The sequence below is a fragment of the Nicotiana tabacum genome, chromosome 22 (assembly GCF_000715075.1).
Source record: "Nicotiana tabacum cultivar K326 chromosome 22, ASM71507v2, whole genome shotgun sequence".
Classification (NCBI taxonomy): domain Eukaryota; kingdom Viridiplantae; phylum Streptophyta; class Magnoliopsida; order Solanales; family Solanaceae; genus Nicotiana; species Nicotiana tabacum.
The window spans coordinates 170,875,814-170,897,270 of NC_134101.1; the positions used below are offsets into that span (position 1 = coordinate 170,875,814).

General features: G+C 38.4%; 1 protein-coding gene across 1 annotated transcript; it reads left to right on the forward strand.

Moving 5' to 3' along the window:
• Positions 1-19,185: 19,185 nt before the first annotated feature.
• LOC142176155 (uncharacterized) lies at positions 19,186-21,331 on the forward strand. Its single transcript, XM_075243239.1, has 4 exons — positions 19,186-19,635; positions 20,291-20,353; positions 20,764-20,916; positions 21,050-21,331. The coding sequence occupies exons 1-4, from the start codon at positions 19,186-19,188 to the stop codon at positions 21,329-21,331; spliced, it is 948 nt and encodes a 315-aa protein (XP_075099340.1).
• The last annotated feature ends 126 nt before the right edge of the window (positions 21,332-21,457 follow it).

A 21,457-nucleotide genomic window follows, 5' to 3' on the forward strand; every position in this document is an offset into this window, starting at 1 on the left:
AGAAACGGAAACAATGTGCTTTCAAGAACCAGGTGATTCAGGAGGAAGTCCAAAAGTTATTAAAAATCGGATCAATCCGTGAGGTAAAATATCCTACTTGGTTAGCTAATACGGTGGTCGTACCCAAGAAAAATGGTAAGTGGCGTGTTTGTGTAGATTATACCGATCTAAATAAAGCCTGTACAAAAGATTCCTTTCCCTTACCGCATATAGATCAACTAATTGATGCAACCGCAGGTCATGAACTTTTAAGTTTTTTAGATGCATACTCAGGATATAATCAGATTAAAATGGATCCTGGTGATGAAGAAAAAACTTCTTTCATCACAGACAGGGGGACTTACTGTTATAAAGTAATGCCCTTTGGCCTCAAAAATGCTGGGACAACCTATCAAAGGTTGGTCACCAAAATGTTCCAAGAACATTTAGGGAAAACGATGGAGGTATATATAGACGATATGCTCGTCAAAACCCAGTAATCTCACGACCATGTTTCTCATCTATCTTTTACTTTTGAAATTTTGCGAAAATTTAATATGAAACTCAACCCAAAAAAATGTGCATTTGGGGTTGCATCAGGTATGTTTTTGGGTTTTCTTGTTTCTAATCGTGGTATTGAAGTGAATCCTTCTCAGATCAGAGCAATAGAAGAAATCCCGGATATACTTACTAATAAAAAGGAAGTACAAAGATTAACGAGAAGAATTGCAGCTTTGGGGAGATTTATTTCCAAATCCTCGGAAGGGTGTTTTAAGTTTTTCTCTGCACTTAAAAAGCAAGATCATTTTGAATGGAATGAAGATTGTCAACAAGCTCTTAGAAATTTGAAAGCTTATTTGTCAAAACCACCGTTGTTGGCAAAACCGAAGGTGGGGGAAAAACTTCTCATTTATCTGACCGTATCTGAAGTCGCAGTAAGTGTTGTTTTAGTCCGCGAGGACCAAGGTAAACAATCTCCTATTTATTATGTAAGTAAGTCCTTATTGGAAGCTGAGACATGATACCCACAGCTAGAAAAATTAGCATTAGCTTTGATCATGGCATCTAGAAAGTTAAGACCTTATTTTCAATGTCATCCCATTGTAGTAGTTACTGCTTTTTCACTTCGAAATATTTTGCATAAACACGAACTTTCAGGAAGATTAGCAAAATGGGCTATAGAACTAAGTGAGTATGAAGTTATTTATCAACCCAGGACCGCTATAAAGTCTCAAGTACTAGCTGATTTCGTGGCTGATTTTAGCCAGGGGATGCATTTAGAAGCAGAAAAAGAATTATTAGTTTTTAATGGTGCGAACCCGGGGACTTGGGTTTTATACACTGACGGTTCATCTAATGTAAAAGGGGCAGGCTTAGGAATAGTCCTCGTACCACCTGCGGGTGAGACCATTAGACAGACTATAAAATGTCATTTTATAACTAACAATGAAGCAGAGTATGAGGCTGTAATTGCAGGTTTAGAATTGGCACGAGAACTCGGCATAACACAGATTATAATCAAGAGTGATTCTCAACTCGTAGTTAATCAGATGCTGGGGACTTATACAGCCAGAGAGTCACGAATGCAAGAATACCTCGCAAAGGTATGGGAGTTAATAAAGCAATTCCAAACTTGGAAACTAGTGTAGATCCCAAGAGATGAGAATGTAGAGGCAGATGCTTTAGCTAACCTTGCATCCGCAGCAGACGTGGCAAACAATACAGATGCTTCAGTCATACATCTATTTCATTTCGTTCTTGAACCTGATAAAAACGAGGTAAATTTTAATCATCTAATATGGGATTGGAGAAATGAAATTGTTGCCTTTTTACAGCACGGAACCGTGCCTAATGACAAAGGAAAGGCTTACGTGCTTCGCAAAAAAGCTGCACGATATTATTTATATCAAGGTAATCTTTATCGAAAGATGTTCGGCGGACCACTACCAAGGTGTCTCGGTCCATCTCAAACCGAATATGTCATGAGAGAAGTACATGAAGGACATTGTGGGAATCACGCAGGAGGACGGTCACTGGTAAGAACGTTAATTCGCACAGGATATTATTGGCCTAAGATGGAAGAAGAGGCAACCAGTTTCGTATCCAAATGTGATAAATGTCAAAGGTACGGCAATAATATGCACAGACCAGCTGAGTTACTACATCCTGATTTAGCCCTTGGCCCTTTATGAAATGGGGAATGGATATCGTAGGTCCACTTCTACAAGCAAAAGGTCAGGTAAAATTTCTACTTGTACTTACAGATTATTTCACTAAATAGGTGGAAGCATGGGCATTTAAACAAGTACGAGAAAAAGAAGTTAAAGACTTCATATGGCGAAATATAATATGCCGCTTTGGAGTACCAAAGGAGATCGTGTGTGACAATGGACCACAATTTATTGGAGCACAAGTTACAGAATTTCTTCGAAGTTGGCAGATCAAAAGAATAACGTCTACGCCATATCATCCAGTGGGGAATGGACAAGCAGAATCAACTAACAAAGTTATTATTAATAACTTGAAAAGGAGGTTACAAGATTCAAAAGGTAATTGGCCTGAGGTGTTACCTGGAGTACTATGGGCTTATCGTACAACGACCAAAACAGGCACTGGAGAAACACCATTTTCGATGGTTTATGGTACGGAAGCCTTAATTCCAGTTGAAATAGGTGAGCCAAGCACACGATACGATCAGGCAACGGAGGAATCTAATAATGAAGAGATGCGGGTTAGCCTAGATTTACTTGAAGGAAGAAGAGAAGCTGCTTTGATAAGAATGGCAGCACAAAAGCAAGTAATAGAACGATATTACAATAGGAAAGCACGCCTCAGATTTTTCAAAATTGGGGACTTCGTGCTTAAAAAGGTGTTCCAATCTGCAAAAACTGCTAACTCAGGAAAGCTAAGTCCAACATGGGATGGACCATACAAAGTCCGTCGCATTGCGGGAAAAGGAGCATACCAGTTGGAAACAATGGATGGTAAAGTTTTACCCTCACATTGGAATGCTGTCCACTTAAAAAGATATTACTTTTAAGAAAGTACCTACGGTCAGGTATCATCATGTTAAAATTTCTCTCTTGGTTTATTAATATTTTACTAACGATTTTAGATGCTAGGCAAAATATCCTAACTCGTGACAAATGATGAGTCACAACCTGCAAGGCAAAATGGAGTATTCTTAAATCCCTAGCCCAGGATTACAATTAATCTGATGGAAATACACACGAGTTAGGTAGTCTTCATCTATAATCGCACCGTCGAGTCCCGTATATCTTTCTGTTTCAGGAAAAGGGCCAAAGTAAAAGAAATAAACAAGTGCTCGAGGCTTCATACTTCACCACTCAAATACTTGGGGGACTACATATTATACACAGATATGTGTAGAGAAAGAAACAGATACGAGTATCGAACAAAAATCGGCCACAAAGAAGCAAGTGTTGAGAAAAAGTTACGAAGTCTTCAGCATTCATGAGAACAACAGAGTCATCTCTCAAACTCATAAACAAAGTCACCTCTCAAACCCTTCTTAACATGTAAAGATAGGGTCATGACTATGTACTGAAACAGGTTATGAAGAAAAACCTTGTTTATTTTATGTTATTTACAAATCTGTTACAAGAAAAACAGTTACGAGAAAGTTGTAGATGTATTGTAATACATGTAACAGTCAAACACTTGTTAAAAGTTTATGAATAAAAACTTGCCAAAGTTGTTTCATATAAAACGTGTGTTTTCCTATTACTTTCATCGTATTATAACACCATTATGAAGTTGAGACGTCTTCTTCATTAAGTGTCGATAAAATAAAAGGGCCCTCTTTTATAAGCCTCATGTTAATAAGTCATGAGAATAATCATAAAGCATTTTCAAAGGATAAAAATGCTAAACTATTCTATAAGTCCTAAATAAGTAAGGTAAAGACAAGAATAGAACACATTGCAGTACTAACAAAACTTCTTAATATAATTAAAAAGACTAAGTAGAAACTTAGTCAATAAAAGTTTATACAAGTGCCCCATTATAATAACTGGGGACTTTCACCAAAAATCCCTTAAAAACTAAGGGATAAAACCATCATTCAATTGAAGGGGTTAGCACATCAGAAGTTGCAATATTTATTTCACTTTCAGCCACAGGCACGGTGGCAACTTCTGAAGAAGCAGCAACAAGAACGATTTCAGCAGAGCTTGAGATGTTAGGATCAATGAGGGAAACAAGAGTCACAGAAGCTTCAACTTCCACAGACTGGGTCATAGAAGTTTCACCCTCTGAAGCTGGAATTGCAACATTTTCAGCTGAAGCAGGAATTGTAATCCCAATTGCTGCAGTATGCACTTCTTCATTTAAAAGTTCTTCTGTTCCAGGAACTTCAAGTGCAGGAGAAGGAGTATCAGCAGACTGTTGGCTTTTCTCGATGGTATCTATGACTTTGGCCAGTTCAGACTGCAAGTCAAAACCTTATTGAGCAGCTTCCGTCAAAGCATCATGACGAGATTTCAGGAAAGCCCAACTCACTTCTATGTTAAAATTTTCCTCTAGAAGTCCATATTCCTTTTCCCACATAGCAAGATCGTTTTTTAAGATTTGATATTCAGCTAAATGGGAATCAAGGGAAGCTTCAAGAGAAGCATGAGAACTCTTCAAGGCATGAATCTCGTCAGAAGAAGTCTGTAAGTCAGCCTGAGCTTGAGTCAAGCTTTGCACTAACTCTCCTGCATATTCTTCCTTCCTAGCCAAAAGTGCCTTCAGCTCTCTAACTTCTTCACTAGCCCTAGATAATTGTTCTGACAAAGAGCATTCCAAAAGCTCTTTGTCTCTTTTCAATTGGCTTGAAGAGGCTTTGACAGTTGCCAGTTCAGAAGTTAAACCACGGTTTTGCTGCTCCAGGAGATTTTTTATCTTCTTGCAACTCCTCTATGGTCCCTTGAGCATTCTCGAACTGCTCCTTCCAATTGGTTGCTTCAAGCTGGGCTCCCCTAGCTATTTCCTCGGCCTCGTGGATAGTCTTTTCAGACTCACGAGCTCTTCTTTCCAGTAGGGAAATTCTTCCCATTAATTCCGTGCCAATAAGGTTAGCCTACAGAGGTAAGTCATGGAAATGAGAGATTGAAGATAATTTTTAAAAAAAAACTTGTTGGTAAAAATACCTTCAAAGTAGAATGAACTACGTCATTCATCAGAGTTAAGCAGCTATGGCTCTCCATCTTCTTCTTCTCGATATCTCCAATTAGAGGTTCGAGCCAAACATCGGCTCTGCCGGTCTTCCTCAAGAGGCTATGATTGGCAGGAACCTCCAAAGTAACACTTCTCATAGTCATACTTCCACTGCTAGAACCTGTCTCTGTATGATGAACAGAGGGAAGAGGAGCAGTGGAAGGAATGGAAGGAAAAGATGTAGAAACCAACACAGGAGCGGAAGCAGGTGCGGTAGAAACAGCCAAGGGAATGGATATAGGAGCGGTAGAGACTGGCAAAAGAACGGAAGTCGTCAAAACTGGTAACGAAATACTTACGGCTGGCAGAGGAATGGAGGAAATAGGAACAAATGAGGAAAGAGTAACTTCATCAAAAACAGGGCCGAGCTCGCCACTCCCGAAACCACTGTCAAAAAGATGCTGAATTGATTCATCATTATCTCTTGGTTCAGTGTCCTCATCAGATTGAATCAAAACAGGCTCGGTGGCGGAGGTACGAGTAGGAGTGTTTTCAATTTCATCATCAATGATTATTCGTCTCCTGACCCTCGGCCTGGTAATTAGGGAGGTACTTTCCTCTTCTTCTTCAGAACTTTCCTTTGTAGCTTTCCTTTTAGGCAGCAAGGCTCGAGCCTTATCCAAATCAAGAGCAGCATTCGCAGACATGCGAATGGCCATAGCTACTTCAGCCGTCATTCCTCTAATGCCAAATCCTGATTAAAGGATGGATATACATGATTAAAGTTGAGGAAAAAGCGCTTAACATGTAAAAAAAAAATTTCATATAAAAGGGGGATACCATGTGTTTTGACTTTCCAGCCATGTAAGGAAGAAATTGATTTCCAAGTTCTCTGCTCCCTAGAAGCAATCTTCAAAAGTGAGTCTACCCAACCACGAAAGTTGGGAATAGGTTCCACATCTCCCATGGTTGCTACAAAAAACCAAGAAGGGACGAGATTAAAAAACAACTTTCTTTTGAAATTCTCAAAAGTAGGTACGATAAATAAAAGGAAACCTACGTTCAAAATTCCACTTCTCAGGGAAGGGAATATTTGTTTCGCCAATCAAGTCCACTGTACGGACAGCAACGTAACGGATATACCATCCACGATCTTTGTCATCCTCAGGATTTACCAAAACTTTTTTACTCCTTGCAGTTAAGGTAAAAACCCCATGGCGTATTAAGTTAGGATGGTATAGATGAATGAGGTGAGAAAAGGTGAAATTGACATTGGCCTTGGAAGATAAATATCTCAAACAAGCCACTGTTCTCCACACCAATGGACCGATTTGGGCCAAACAAATTGTAAAGAAACGACAAAAATCGAGAATAACTGGGTCAATCGGAGGATTGAAACCTAAAGTGAAGGGGTAAGTGTAAACAGAAGAATACCCACTTCTAAAAGAGGAAATTCTTTGATTTGGGGAAGGAATTGACATTCGGAGACTATCCTTCCAGTTACAATCTCTTCTTATGGTGGGGATTGTAAACTCGGTTACTATTGTTGGGTAAGTATCGGCTCTTTCTAAATTTTTAATTTGTTTTTGAAGAGACGTTTTGTCACTTTCAAAAGACAAATCGCCGGGAACTATATCATCAACTGAGGGTTCTTGACAAGGATCAAGAATTTCCCTACTCTTAGAAGAAGGGGCTTTTGGGATAGAACTCCTTGAAGAAGAACCAGAGGAGCCGCCTCGCGTAGATTCTAACCCTGTTCGAAGCCTACCTCCTCCGCCTCTTCTGGGTATAACAGGGGCATTGGGGAATTGATCTAGAATTGGAACTTTTTTACGGTTAGGGTTTGAAGAAGACATTGTTAAGAAGGAAGTATGTGCTGAAGATTTGTGAAGAAGACAAAGGAGGACAAAGTTATGTGTAAAATGGGAACCGTCAACTTTTTAAGTGTAATGATGAAAAGCCTATAATAAAGGCAGCTATCATTTCGTAAATAGTGAGAGTGAAGAAGTCTCGAAAAAGAGTATGAATAGTGGAATCAATTAGAAAATGACACATGGGCAGAACATTAAATGGAAAAGACTGATGAGACGTTAGTACTGTCATGAGCATTAATTGTGGTAAAAATTCCTTTTACATGAAGATCCACTTCCCAATTATTTAATTGATAAAAAAATGGAAAGTGGGGGGACTATCTGTATTGGGGAAAAACTGAGTTTATATTAAAAGATGATGTGGCATGACACGTGGATTAGTTAAATGGTCAAAGCGCAGCAATTGACTAAGAGGCACGGATAGAAATAGCCACGGGAAGAAGAATTTAAATAGGCACGAGATGACGTATAGATACGAGTCTCGTACCAATTTAAATTATCTACAGCCAACGGATAGAAGGCATTAAAAGCAAAGATCTGGTGACAGAAAGGAGTCCAAATTCATTATTAAATACTTGATACGTTATGAAATCGATATTTAATAGGAATGATTGTATAACAGCTTATTTAATATCATTTATTACTCATGATTATATCATTAAAGCTGAGGCTTCATTCCTTTACCTAGAATTATCTATAAAAGGAAGAAGTATCATCATTTGTAAGGACACGGAATACTATTGAGAATTTATTGAAATATACATCTATTTGCTTCTTTACCATTGTTCTCAAAAGTATTTTATTTTTGTCTCCTGATTATCAGTAACCCGAATTTCTTTTTAGCTTTGACCAAAGACTCAGATTTTTGGTTAAACAGGTAGGGATACAAAATATGCTTAAGTTGGATAAGGGTGTTCCATAAGTTTTTATCTAAATTATCACATAATGTTGGAGGTTGTAATTGCATTTACTTATGCAAAAATTGTTACGTCTCTTTCTTCAATTCAGCCGATCGAACAACTAACATGCTCCAACATATTTTTAAGGGAAAATGACACTATATAATCGTTCTTAAAATAATAGCCGAAAAGATAATAATAGATATGATTATCTACTTCTGAGGAGGTGTGATAGAGGTTTATACACGGACTATAAGGTCACCCCGATTGAGAATCTCACGACCCAACGTAGGCTAGTTATAAACCTGACGATCATGTTGTTTAACCAAAAATATGTTTCTTGATCAAAATCTAAATTTAGAAGAAAATAGGTTACTGATAACCAAGTTTTACTTCACCTTCACAATGATATTTAAGGAAAATAATAAGAATGGCAAAGGAATTGATTAATGGACAAGTTGCAAAATTACGATTGAGAATTTCGAGAAAGCAGAAAATTAAAGAGTATATTTCAATATTGCTTCAGATCTGTCCTTACAAATAAAATTATGTGCCCTTATATAAGAATGTACAATAACAACTGTTTTCCCCACATAATTTGGGTTGATTACGGGAATTAATGATATTGATTGCCCTTATCTCGGATATCTATAACTGGCGTATTTATTGCTATAAATGCCTCATATCTATTCTGATTCCCCTTCCTTATTTACTTCCGGTTCATGTACCTTTCCTTCTTTTTATTCTTTACTCATTCCGTCCTCATCTATTCTTCGTCAACTGTTAGGCCAGGTTCTCTTTTCCGTGCCATCTCGTGGGTGTTTCTCCCCGTGCCTTCTCTTCTCAATTAACTCTATCAACTAAGAATGCCACTTATCGCTATATCATTATTCCACGTGTCATGTCATGTTAGCATTCCAATATTCCATGTGTAATGCTTATTTACCACTAATACAGATAGTCCCCCCACTTTTCTGAATATTTTCTACTGAATATTCGGGGAAGTGGAAAGTTTTTATGGCGGAATATCTCTGCCGCCATTTTTTGAATACAATCATACCTCCCTCTGAACTGATGTGACGCATATCACATCCATTTAATGATCATGCCATGTGGCTTCTACCAATTGGTTCTTCAGTTCCTTAATGCTTTTTAGGGCTTTTCTGCAGCCGCATCAGTCATGAAGTGACGATTCCATTATGATGCTTCATAATGACTTTAATGGTCGTGTCTTCTTATAAATACTTCACCCTTTTTTTTATTTCTTAAAGCCTTTCTTATTTTATATTCACCTTCGTCTTCTTGTTTTACACTCTTCTGCATTTTTTCCTTGTTCTTCTATGGACAATCATGTCTTCTCCTGATTCCCATAAAGTTGTAATTGTTGACGAGTTTGTTTCTTCTAATGCTCTCATTAGAAGCAGAAGGAGTGGTCGGCTGCGTAGTCTTGGTTCTATATATAACTGTGGTTCCTCTTCTCAAAGTAGTGCTATTAACCCGTCTTCCTCCAGACCTAGGGCTCCTATAACCCCCTAGATCTTCTTGAAGAAATAGGGATTTAACTGAAACTATACGTGAACCCACAGTTGCAGAAATTGTTCCTCAAGAAGTTTCCTTTGTAACTGATCATGAATCTATAAGGAGTCAAGTTTCTTCCATAACTTCCCTTGATCGTGCTGACCTTTAGCCCAGTTTGATTACTACTGATCTTCTATCTCTTGTTTGAAGAGAATGTTATTGGAAACCTGACTTCCCAATTTTAGTTCCTGGTGCCAACCAAAGAATTACTTCTTACCATGTTGGTTTCTCTTTTGTCTATACCCACCCTTTAGCTCTAGGGGTTCAAACCCCCCATTGATCCGGCAATCATTGAGTTTTGTCGTTATTTCAACGTGTGTCTTGGCCAAATTGGTCCCATAGTTTGGAGGGCTGTTTCATGCCTTAGTTATTTGGTAGAACTGGTTTCCATGCCTTTTACTTTTAGACACTTGCTTCACTTATACTCCCCTAAGCTTTTTCGCGAAAGTGTATTTTCTCTCGTGGTTAGAAGTAAGAGAGTTTTTCTTAGCCCTGAAGATGACCGAGATCGTGGCTGGTATACTCGATTTGGTACTGCTTCTACCAGTGGGTTAGTGGGCGAAGAAAACATGTCTTTCCCATAGAAATGGAATTTTGCACGTAAGTTTTTCTCTTTTGTTTCTGTAATATCTCAAAAAACTTTATTATAACAAAATACCCAACCTTTCAGCATCCATGAAAGTTTTTGATGAAAGTTTCAACTTTCGTTCTTGGGTAGAAAAGATGTTGAATGCTACGCCTATGGAGAAGAGGTCTTGAAAATACTTTTCTCAAAAATTTGGCTAAAAAGTAAAGACACACGGTGATTTTACCTTTATTATTTCTTCCTTTTTCTCTCTTAGTTATTCAAATTTTCACATCTTTCTCCTTTTTTGGTAGGGTTTCCCATTCGTGGTATTAATGTCGCGTCTGTTCCCTCTGCCAGACTTTCTGTGAGTCTTGCACAGGAAAGAATTTTAAGGGCTTCATCTTCTAAGAGAAAAACTGAAGGAGCTCATGACACTGAGGGTAAAGAAGAGTTGGATGAGGGCTCTTTAGTGCAAAGACCTCGAGTTAGAAGGCGCGTAATTTCTGATGATGAAGGCACTCCTTCTCATGACCCTCCATTGAGTTCAGTCCCCTTTAGATTGCCTACTTAATCCGGTACTTTCTTCTTCCCCAAAAAGAAGGTTTTGTCCGGATTTCTTACTATCTTCAGTACTGCTTTTGTTTTGAGAAGAATGAATCTCAAGTTTCATCCTCAAGTTTGGTAGGGGGCGTAAGAATGGATAGCGCTTTGGATGAGCCATAGAATGTCCCTTTAACGGTTTCTAATGATGATACTGTTGACCCTCTCCCAAGTTCTGTTGATAGGTTGTTTGCTCATGGCTTTGAGGGTAATGAAGCTCCCGGGCCTGTTTCTGATGAACTGCCCCTTCCTACTCTTCTAGCTTCGGTTCCCATTACTCCTCCCGTGTCTTTACCTGTTGCTACTGCTCCTCCCATAGTTGCATCCATTTCATTTGTTATTCCCGTTGCTGCTTCTCATGTAAAATTGGAACCTCCAGCAACGGGTTGGCAATAAAAAGAATTATTATGGAAGTCCATGAAGGTGGGAGTTTACTGAAGAAATCGGGTTAAGCTGATGTGTGGTTAAAGCCTTTAATTAGACCCGTAGAGAAGAAGAAATTGGCAAGCCATAGTTCCCTAACTTGGATGAATGATATCGTTCATTCTTCTTTAAAGGTACAGTCTTAATTATACTTCCTTTCATTTTTTTATTCATGAACCTTTTTATTTTTCCGCAGATCAACTTGATTGGTATTGAACTTATGAAAAGGATTTCTCAAGCAGAGCAGCAGGTGGTAGACTTTCGTACCGAAGCTGATAACTGAAAAGGTCAATTCGATGGTCTTCAATTGGAGAAAGAGGTTCTAGCGGAAGAAAAGAACACCTTAGAGCAACAATTGAGGATTGTTGCTACTGAATTAGCAGTTGAAAAGGCTTCTTCTAGCCAAGTTGGAAAGGCCAAGGACATACTTGAGTCCTCCTTTGCTGAACAGCTTTCCAAGGCGACTGAGGAGATAAGGAGTTTAAGGGAACTCCTTAATCAAAATGAGGTGTATGCGGGAGAACCAGTTCAAACACTTACTCAAACCTAGGAAGATCTCTGTGCCTCTTCTAACAAGATTAAGTTCTGGGAAAGTTCTCTTACTCTTATGAAGACAGCTTATGATGCCTCTGAAGTAGAAAAAGAAGAGTTGAGAGCTGAAATTGATCAATGGGAGAAGGACTATGAGATTCTCGAGGACAAATTGTCACTAGATGTGAGCTGGGACTTTTTAAACACTCATCTCGAGACTCTAATGGAAGCCAATCAGGAAGGTTTTGACCTTAATGCTAAGATCATTAAAGCTCAAGAAGCAATTTATAAAACTCAACAACGTCAAAGCTTTTCTTCACCTGAAGATAAAGATCCCCCAAGTGATGAAAATGGACTTGTTCCTGGTGAAGCTAATGTCCAAGCCTCTTCTTCTCAAGCTGACTCTTCTACTCCCGATAATGATGCTCCCGCAGATGATGCCCCTTAGTTTTTTCTTGTTTTCATGTTTACTCAACTTTTGGGAAGTTTATTTTGTTTTTTTGGAAAGTTGTTTTTTGGTTACCCCTATCTTATTTTGGGGTTTAATGATAATCAAGTACTTCTGTTTTTACCTAAAGTTTAATGCATGTGTTTTGGTTAGTTTCACCATTTATATCTGAGATTTTGTGTTGCTCTTTGATATTTGAACTTGCATTTAGAAATGCTTTAATAATCTGTAATTTTGATAAACACAAACTTTTATAAAAGAGGACCCTTTTATATAAGCGACATTGATGAAGATGATGTCGCATCTTCATTTTGGTGTAAATATATGGAAAATTGAATGGAAAAAGGAAATAATTTGAAGAAGTTTCATGCTTTGAACTTTGAAATGAAATTCATATATGAATTCCTTGTACATTACTTTCATAACTGCTTTTTCTATAGCAAATTTTTAGATACAAAATCGGGTTTGTCATCCCGTGACTAATAGAAAATCAGGTTTATTATCCCGTGACTAATTTTTGGCCTTAACCTAAAAACTCGTAGGAAGTTGGAGCATATCTTGAGTCCTTGCGAGTTTACACCTTCTCAAGTTTGCTTATAGGTTTTTTATCAGGCTTGAGTTTTGACTCTTAGCTTTTTCGCTTATATGTGTAATCCCCCCAGTGTTAGAGTTTTGAAGTATGAAATCTCGAACATGGATTGTTCCTTCCTTTTAGTCCATTCCCTGAAAAGGAAAATACATACAGGACTCGGAGGTATATGTTTAAATAATGATTGTTTAACCCCTTTTTCCCATTAGAAAGGTTGTAACCTAAACCGGGAATAATTCAGTATTCCGCAGGTCTTTCGGGTCTAATATCATCATTTGGTACGGGATAGATTTTTGCCTATCATCTAAAATTGTTAGTAAAAATCAAAAGTACGAAATAAAATTATATCTGAGTGATACTCGACCGTGGGTATTTCCTTTGCATAGAAATAATACTTCTTCAAATGAACTGTGTTCCAATGTAATGGTAGTATATTGTCATCCATGGTTTCCAACTCATATGCCCCTTTTCCACCGATGCCTTGAACCCTATAAGGGCCTTCCCAATTTGGACTTAACTTACCAGTATTAGCTATTTTCGTTGATCGAAGCACCTTTTTGAGGACGAAGCCCCCAATCTTAAAGTATCTCATATTTGCTTTCATATTGTAATATCGTTCAATCATCTGCTTTTGAGCCGCCATCCTTATTATAGCAGCTTCCCTCCTTTCCTCTAATAAATCAAGACTCGGCTGCATTTCTTCTTCATTTTCTTCCTCAGTAGCATGGATGTATCTCGTACTTGGTTCACCTATTTCAACTAGAATTAGGGCTTCGGTGCCATAGACGAGTGAAAATAGAGTCTCGCATGTACTTGTTTTTACTATTGTTCGATAAGCCCATAATACCCCTGGTAACACTTCTGGCCAATTGCCCTTTGACTCCTCTAATATTTTCTTCAAGCTATTAACAATAACTTTATTTGTTGACCCAGATTGCCCATTAGCTACGGGATGGTAAGCCGCGGATGTGATCCATTTAATCTAACTAACTTTGAAAGATCTCTGTGATTTTCATGCCTATGAATTGTGGGCTGTTGTCATAGATGATTTCCTTTGAAACTCCAAAATGACAGATAACGTTTCACCAAATAAAGTCCCTGAATTCTTTTTCTCACACCTATTTGAAAGCTCCTACTTCTACCCATTTTGAAAAATAATTGGTTAAGACCAATAGAAACCATATCTTTCCTTTGGCTTGAGGTAACGAGCCTACGAGATCCATGCCCTACTTCATGAAAGGCCATGGCGAGATAATTGAATGTAACAATTCTATTAGCCGATGCATGTCGTTGGCATATCGTTGACATTTATCGCACTTGGCTACAAAGTTTTCTGCTTCTTCTTCCATTTTAGGCCAATAGTATCCCGCTCTTATTAAAGTTTTCACCAACTATCTTCCTCCAGCATGATTGCCACAGTGACCTTCGTGTACTTCCTCATCACATATTCTGTTTGTGAAGGACCAAGGCACCGTGATAAAGGTCTGCCGAACATCTTTCGGTATAAGTTTCCACGAATCAAGCAATACCGGGCAACTTTTTGTCGAAGTACATGTGACTTCTTCTTGTCTTCAGGAAAGATTCCGTACTGCAAAAAATTGACAAACTCATTCCTCCAATTCCAAGTTAAATTATTAAAATTTACCTCGTTCTTGTATTGATCGGGTTCCGAATGAAACAAATGTATTACAATAGCATTTTCTGCGTTTGTTACTTCCGTAACAGACGCGAGATTGGCCAACGCATCTGCCTCAGCTTTCTCCTCCTTGGGTATTTTAACATCCTTCCACAATTGAAATTGTTTGATTAACTCCTGTACCTTTTCCAGGCATTGTTGCATTAGTGCCTCTCTTGCTATATAATTCCCCTACATTTGGTTAACTACTAGCTTGGAATCCTGTTGATTACAATCTGTTCTATGCCAAGTTTCCGTGCTAATTCCGGACCTGCAATCACAGCTTCGTGCTCTGCTTCATTATTAGTGATAGGATAACATTTATTATTTGTCTTATGATTTTCCTTAATGGTGGAATTAGGACAATACCTAAGCTCGCTCCTTTTACATTTAAGGAGCCGTCAGTAAATAAAGTCTAAGTCCCCGGATTAGTTCCCGTAAATACATGTAATTTCTTTTCTGCTTCAAGAATTAAATTCGTGCTAAAATCTGCTACGAAATCTGCTAAAACTTGTAATTTATTACAGTTCTGGGCAGGTATATAATATCATACTCATTGAGTTCTATTACCTACTTAGCTAACCTACCAAATAATTCTTGCTTATGTAATATATTCCTTCGGGGGGAAAGCAGTTATTACATAGATGGGATGACATTGAAAATAAGGCCTCAATTTTCTAGATGTCATAATTAGTGCTAAAGCAAGTTTTTCTAGATGAGGGTATCGTGTCTCAGCATCCAACAAAGATTTATTAATATAATATATTGGAGATTGTTTACCTTTGTCCTCTCGTACAAGTACCACACTTACTGTCACTTCTGACACAACAAGTTATATTAGCAGCCTTTTCCCATCCTTTGGTTTTGCTAGCAAAGGTGGATTTGACAGGTACGACTTTAAATCCTTGAGGGCTTGTTGGCATTCATCAGTCCATTCAAATTGATTCTGTTTTTCAATACTGAAAAGAATTTAAAACTTTTTCTGATGATTTTGAAATAAATCTCTCTAGCGCTGCTATTCTTCCTGTTAAACTCTGCATTTCTTTTTTTGCTTGTGAGTACATCGGGTATTTTCTCGATAGCTTTGATTTGTGTCAGATTTGGTTTAATTCCCCTGTTAGAAACAAGAAAAACTAAAAACTTACCTGAAGATATGCCAAAAGCACATTTTTTTAATTTAGCTTCATATTGTATTTGCGGAGAATCTGAAAAGTGTCCAACAAATGCTGGAAATGATCTTCTGTATGTGCCGATTTGACTGGAATATCATCAGTATAGACTTCCATAGTGTTTCCCATATGTTCTTGAAACATTTTAGTTACCAATCTTTGGTATGTGGATCCAGCGTTTTATAGACCAAAAGGCATGACTTTGTAATAATAAGTCCCCTGTCTGTGATAAAGGAAGTTTTCTCTTTATCTATAGGGTTCATCTTTATCGGGTTATACCCTGAATATGCGTCTAAAAAGCTTAACAACTCATGTCCTGCAGTAGAATCAATTAGTTGATCTATGTGCGGTAAAGGGAATGAATCTTTAGGACAAACTTTATTTAAGTTAGTATAATCTACACAAACTCACCATTTCCCATTCTTTTTTGGTAATACTACAGTATTAGCTAGCAAGTTAGGATATTTTACCTCTCGTATTAACCCAATTTTTAAAAGTTTTTTATCTCATCCTGGATCACCTGATTTTTGAAAGATCCCTGCTTCCGTTTCTTCTGCTTGACAGGTGGATATGATGGGTCCTCGTTCAGTTTGTGAGTCATCACCTCCGGTGGTATACCTGTCATATTTGAATGCGGCCAAGCAAAGCAATCCGAACTAGCTTTTAAAAATTCAATTAATTTACCTTTCATTTATGTGCTCAGTTTACACCGATGTAAACTTTTCTGTCCGACCAATGTTTGAATAGCACCACTGCTTCGAGTTCTTCGGTAGTTGTCTTAATATTTTCATTTTCTTCTGGCTCTTGAATAACATCGGGTCTTGAATCAATGTCAGCTTGTGCTGAAATGTCTTCAGTTGAGGTTTGCACTGCAACATCCTCAACTGAGCTCAGTAACTGCTATTTCTTGCCTTCCTCCTCATTCACCGTGCTCGTAGCAACTACTGAATTAATACTCCTCGAAGCTTGTTGATCTCACGGATTTGACGAATTCCTCACTATGAAGGAAATTTGATAAGCTATGTCTGCATCTATCACTTGAAACTTTGTATACTTGATAACTCCTTCTACAAATGTAGCTAGTACTATTTCTCCTTTCGTGACAAGACTTGAATTATCGGACCCGGACAGAGTCCGTGCCTTTGGTATTACTTTGTCATTAGCTTGCATTTCTTTCACCACTCTTAGTAAAATGATGTTCACGGAGCTACGTGGGTCAATCAAAACTCGTTTTACGTTAGTAGCGTGTACAAGTAAGGATATTACTAGTGCGTCATTGTGAGAAATCATCAAGTCATCCATATCTTCATCATCAAATGTTATACTGTCTCCTTCTAAAGTGTGACGTATTCGCTTCCCGTGAGTGAATGTGACTTTTGATGTCTTCTTTGTTGTTGTATAAGTCACACCATTGACCGTTATTACGTTGACTGTTCTTTTTAGAGATGGGGGTTTTCGGGGTTCTTGTCTATTCTACATAGATGATTGCCTACCTTTCTCAGTGAACAGGTTAGTTAGATAACCTTGTTTCAATAAATATTCAACCTCTCCTTATAGTAACCTACAATCTGCTATTCTATGGTCGTGATCGTTGTGAAATTCACACTAGTAATCTAAATTTCTTTTGTTCGGGGATGACCTCATTTCTTTAGGCCACTGTTCCTTGTCGCCCATACCTCTTAAAATAGCCACCAACTCAGAAGTACTGACATTAAAACTGCAGTCTCTGATTCTCGCATGTGTGTTGGAATTGTCTCCTTGCACATCTCGTTTCTTTTTGAATCTAGATGAGGAACCTGTATCTTTTTGCCCTGGCCTCGATTCATATCGTAGGTTTTCTTGTTTGGGCTGAGAATCTCGACCTATAGGACCCATATAAGGCTCGTACCTATTTTTCCTAGTCTTTTTTTTCTGATTCTGAATGTTTTGACCCTGCTCTTTCATCACCCCTTGGCTGTGCAATCGTATCTTCTTCTATCTGCAGCTTCATGATGTATATGTTATATACATAGTTCCAAGTTGTTTCTGGAAATTCTCGCAAACTTTCCTTTAATCTCCTCGTGGCTTCTGAACTTTTCTCATTCAGATTGTTTGTGAATGCCATGGCTGTACAATTGTCAGGTACTCGTGGTAACATCATCCTCTCCCGTTGGAATCTATCCACAAACTCCCTGAGTAGTTCTGTGTTTCCCTATTTTACTTTAAAAATGTCTTCCATCCTTTTTTCAACCTTTTGAGCTCCCAAATATGCTTTTATAAATGAATCTGCAAGCTCAGCAAAAGAATCAACAGAGTTTTCAGGTAAGAGAGAATACCACGTTATGCTCCTTTCATGAGCGTTTCACCAAATATTTTGACCAAAACTGATTCGATTTCTTGCTTGGTTAAATCGTTGCCTTTCACGCCAGTTGTAAACGCAGTTACATGATCCCGTGGGTAAGTTGTTCTATTGTATTTTGGAATATCAAGCATTTTAAACTTCTTAGGAATCGGCAAAGGTGCTGCATTTGGCTTTCAAGGCTGTTGTAAATATTTATCAATATCTACTCCTTTAATCACGGGTGGTACACCAGGTATTTGTTCTATGCGATCATTTTTCTCTTTCAGCTGTTTCTGCGAAATTAGTAGCAGACTTGGTGAATCAAAATTATTTGGTGTACCTGACCTTCCATCACGAGATTCGCTGGGAGTTCCCCTGCTTCATGAATTAGCAAGCCCCGAGCGTGGGTTTTCTATGGTTGCGGTATTGTTTGGAGGAGGAGTTGGTGGCGTAGTTAGCAATCCACTAACAAAAGCTTGAAGAGCACTGTTCACGTGTTCTGCGATTAATTATTTTAATGCGTCTTGTTCGGCAGTCTTCTCGTCCCCTTGATGATCATTCATATGTGATGTTGATCTTTGAGATGTTACCTCTCGAGACTGTTGAGGACATTCTTGTGGTAAAGGGATTTGTGGAGTTCCTCCCTCCTATTGATTTAGTTGGTTATTGTCGTTGGCAGTTGACATGGTTGTTTGTCAGAAAGAGAATTTGAAAAGTGAAAAGATTATTAGATTCCCGGTAACGGAACCAATTTATTTAACCAAAATATGTTTCTTGATCAAAATCTAAATTTAAAAGAAAACGGGTTACTAATAACCAAATTTTATAATGATATTTAAGGAAAACAATAAGAATGGCAAATGAATTGATTAATGGACAAATTGCAAAATCATGATTGAGAGTTTCGAGAAAGCAAAAAAGTAAAGAGTATATTTCAACATTGCTTCAGATCTGTACTTACAAATAAAATTTTGTGCCCTTATATAGGAATGTACAATAGTAACGATTTTCCCCACATAATTTGGGTTGATTACGGGCATTAATGATATTGATTTCCCATTATCTCGGGTATCTATAACTGGCGTATTTGTTGCTATAAATGCCTCATATCTATTTCGATTCCCCTTCCTTATTTACTTTCGGTTCATGTACATTTCCTTCTTTTTATTCTTTATTCATTTCGTCCCCATCTATTCTTCGTCAACTGTTAGGTCCGATTCTCTTTTCTGTATCGTCTTATGGGCATTTCTTCCCGTGCCTTCTCTTCTCAATTAACTCTATCAATCAAGAATGCCACTTGTCGCTATATCACTGTTCCACGTGTCATGCATCATTCCAATATTCCATGTGTAACACTTTTTCACTGCCAATAGACATGTGGACAAGGAAAGAGATGGATGTGTCTGGTCTACCTAAGATTAGGTGGGGTGCCTTGACTAAATACAAAGCTCATGTGTTAGGGGAGAAGTTACAGGCTATGGGAGCCTGGATGAGTATTGGGGACTCGAGTTGTATGTGGACCATGACAGCGGACTGTATTAGAGAAGTTGTGAGAGAAGTGCTAGAGGTCTTAAAAGGTTTCTCTGGCGGCCACAAAAGAGACTGGTGGTGGAATGAAGAGGTCCAAGGTAAAGTGAAAGCCAAGAAAGTTGTATATAAAAAACTAACAAAGAGCATAGCCGAGGTGGGCCAACTGGAGTGGTATTGGAAGGCCAAGAATGAGGCAAAGTTAGCGGTCATTGCGGCTAAGTCCGCAGCGTTTGGACGTTTGTATGAAGAGCTTGGGGAGAGAGGTGGGGATAAAAAGCTGTACAGGCTGGCCAAAGTGAGAGAAAGTAAGGCTCATGGATGAGGCTCAGATAAAGTGCATAAAAACGAGGAGGGTAGAGTGCTGATGGATGAGGCTCAGATTAGGCGGAGGTGAAAGTCATACTTCTATAAACTCTTGAAAGATGGGGAGATAAGGATATTATGTTGGGTGATCTGGAGCACGTCGGGAGTCATCAGGACTTTGGGTATTGTATGTGCATAACTGTTGGGGAGGTTGAGGGGGCTATGTGTAGGATGAGCAGGGGTAAAACGACCACGCCAGACGAAATCTAGGTAGAATTTTGGAAGAGCAGGGGTAAGGTAGGCCTTTAATGGCTATAAGTTGTTCAACGTCATTTATAGGACGAAGAGGATAACTGAACAATGGAGGTGGAGTACGATATTTTCGTTGCATAAGAACAAGGGTGATATCTAGATTTGCAATAACTATAGGGGTATCAATCTACTAAGTCATACGATAAAAGTTTGGGAGAGGATGGTGGAAGAGAGGGTGAGGAGGAGTGTGTCTATTTTCGAGAACCGGTATGGTTTCATGTCGGGATGTATGACTACGGAAGTCATTCATCTGGTGAGGAGATTGATATAGCAGTATAGGACAATGATGATGAAGTAGAATATGATACTCCTAATTTACCTTTGTATGTTGTTAGGAGAGTGTTGAGTGCACAAGTGATGGAAAATATGAACTAAAGAGAGAACTTGTTCCATGGAAGGTGTAAGATTAAAAATCAAGTGTGTTCTTTGATTATTGATGGTGAAATTGTGCTAATGTTGCTAGTGTTGGTTGGACTCTAACCAGTTCATCATATTGCTCGTCATAGTCCAAATCATCATCAAAGTTATTTTGCGGTTGTTGTGGCCTAAGAGGTTGAGTTCATACTTAGTGATTAACTAGTTTTGTGTACTTTCTTTTATTCCATGCTAATTTATTTGTGCTTTCTCTTTAGTTTCATTATTAATTTCTTGTTTCTATTGTCCTTTAGTTATTTTAGCTTCTTTGTTGAGTCACATAAACTCCATTTTTGCCTCGAAGTTGGAAGGTCCACTTGTGCCTTCTTTGTGAAATTCTATCTTTTATCCTTTTATTTGCATTCTCGTTATTTTGTTTCCGTGTTCGTATCAGACAATGAAGAAGGACCAAATTGAGTTCGTTGACTTAGAAAAAACATACGACAAAGTCCTGAGAGAGGTTCTGTGGAGGTGTTTAGAGGCTAAAGGTATGCATGTAGCCTATATTAAAGTGATAAAGGACATGTATGATAGAGCTAAGACAGGGGTGAGTACAATGGGAGGAGACTCAAAACACTTTCCGGTTGTGATGGGGTTGCATCAGGGATCAGCCCTTAGCCCCTTTTTTTCCCTTAGCGATGGATGCACTGACGCGACATATTCAAGGGGATGTGTTGTAGTGTATATTATTTGCTGATGATATAGTTCTGATTGATGAGACTCGAGGAGGTATCGACGATAGACTGGAGGTTTGGAGGCAGACTCTTGAGTCTAAGGGTTTCAAGCTAAGCAGAACCAAGACGGAGTACTTGGAGTGCAAGTTTAGCGAAGTTACCCAGGAAGCAGACATGGGTGATACACATGTTATCCCCAGGAGAGAAAGTTTCAAGTACAGTGGATCTATAATACAAGGTAACAGGGAGATTGATAAGGATGTCACATACCGTATCGGAGCAGGATGAATAAAGTAGAGGCTCGTTTTTGGTGTCTTGTGTGATAAGAATGTACCGGTGAGACTTAAAGGTAAGTTCTACAAGGTTACTAATTAGACTGACTATACTATATGGAGCGGAATGTTGGCCTGTCAA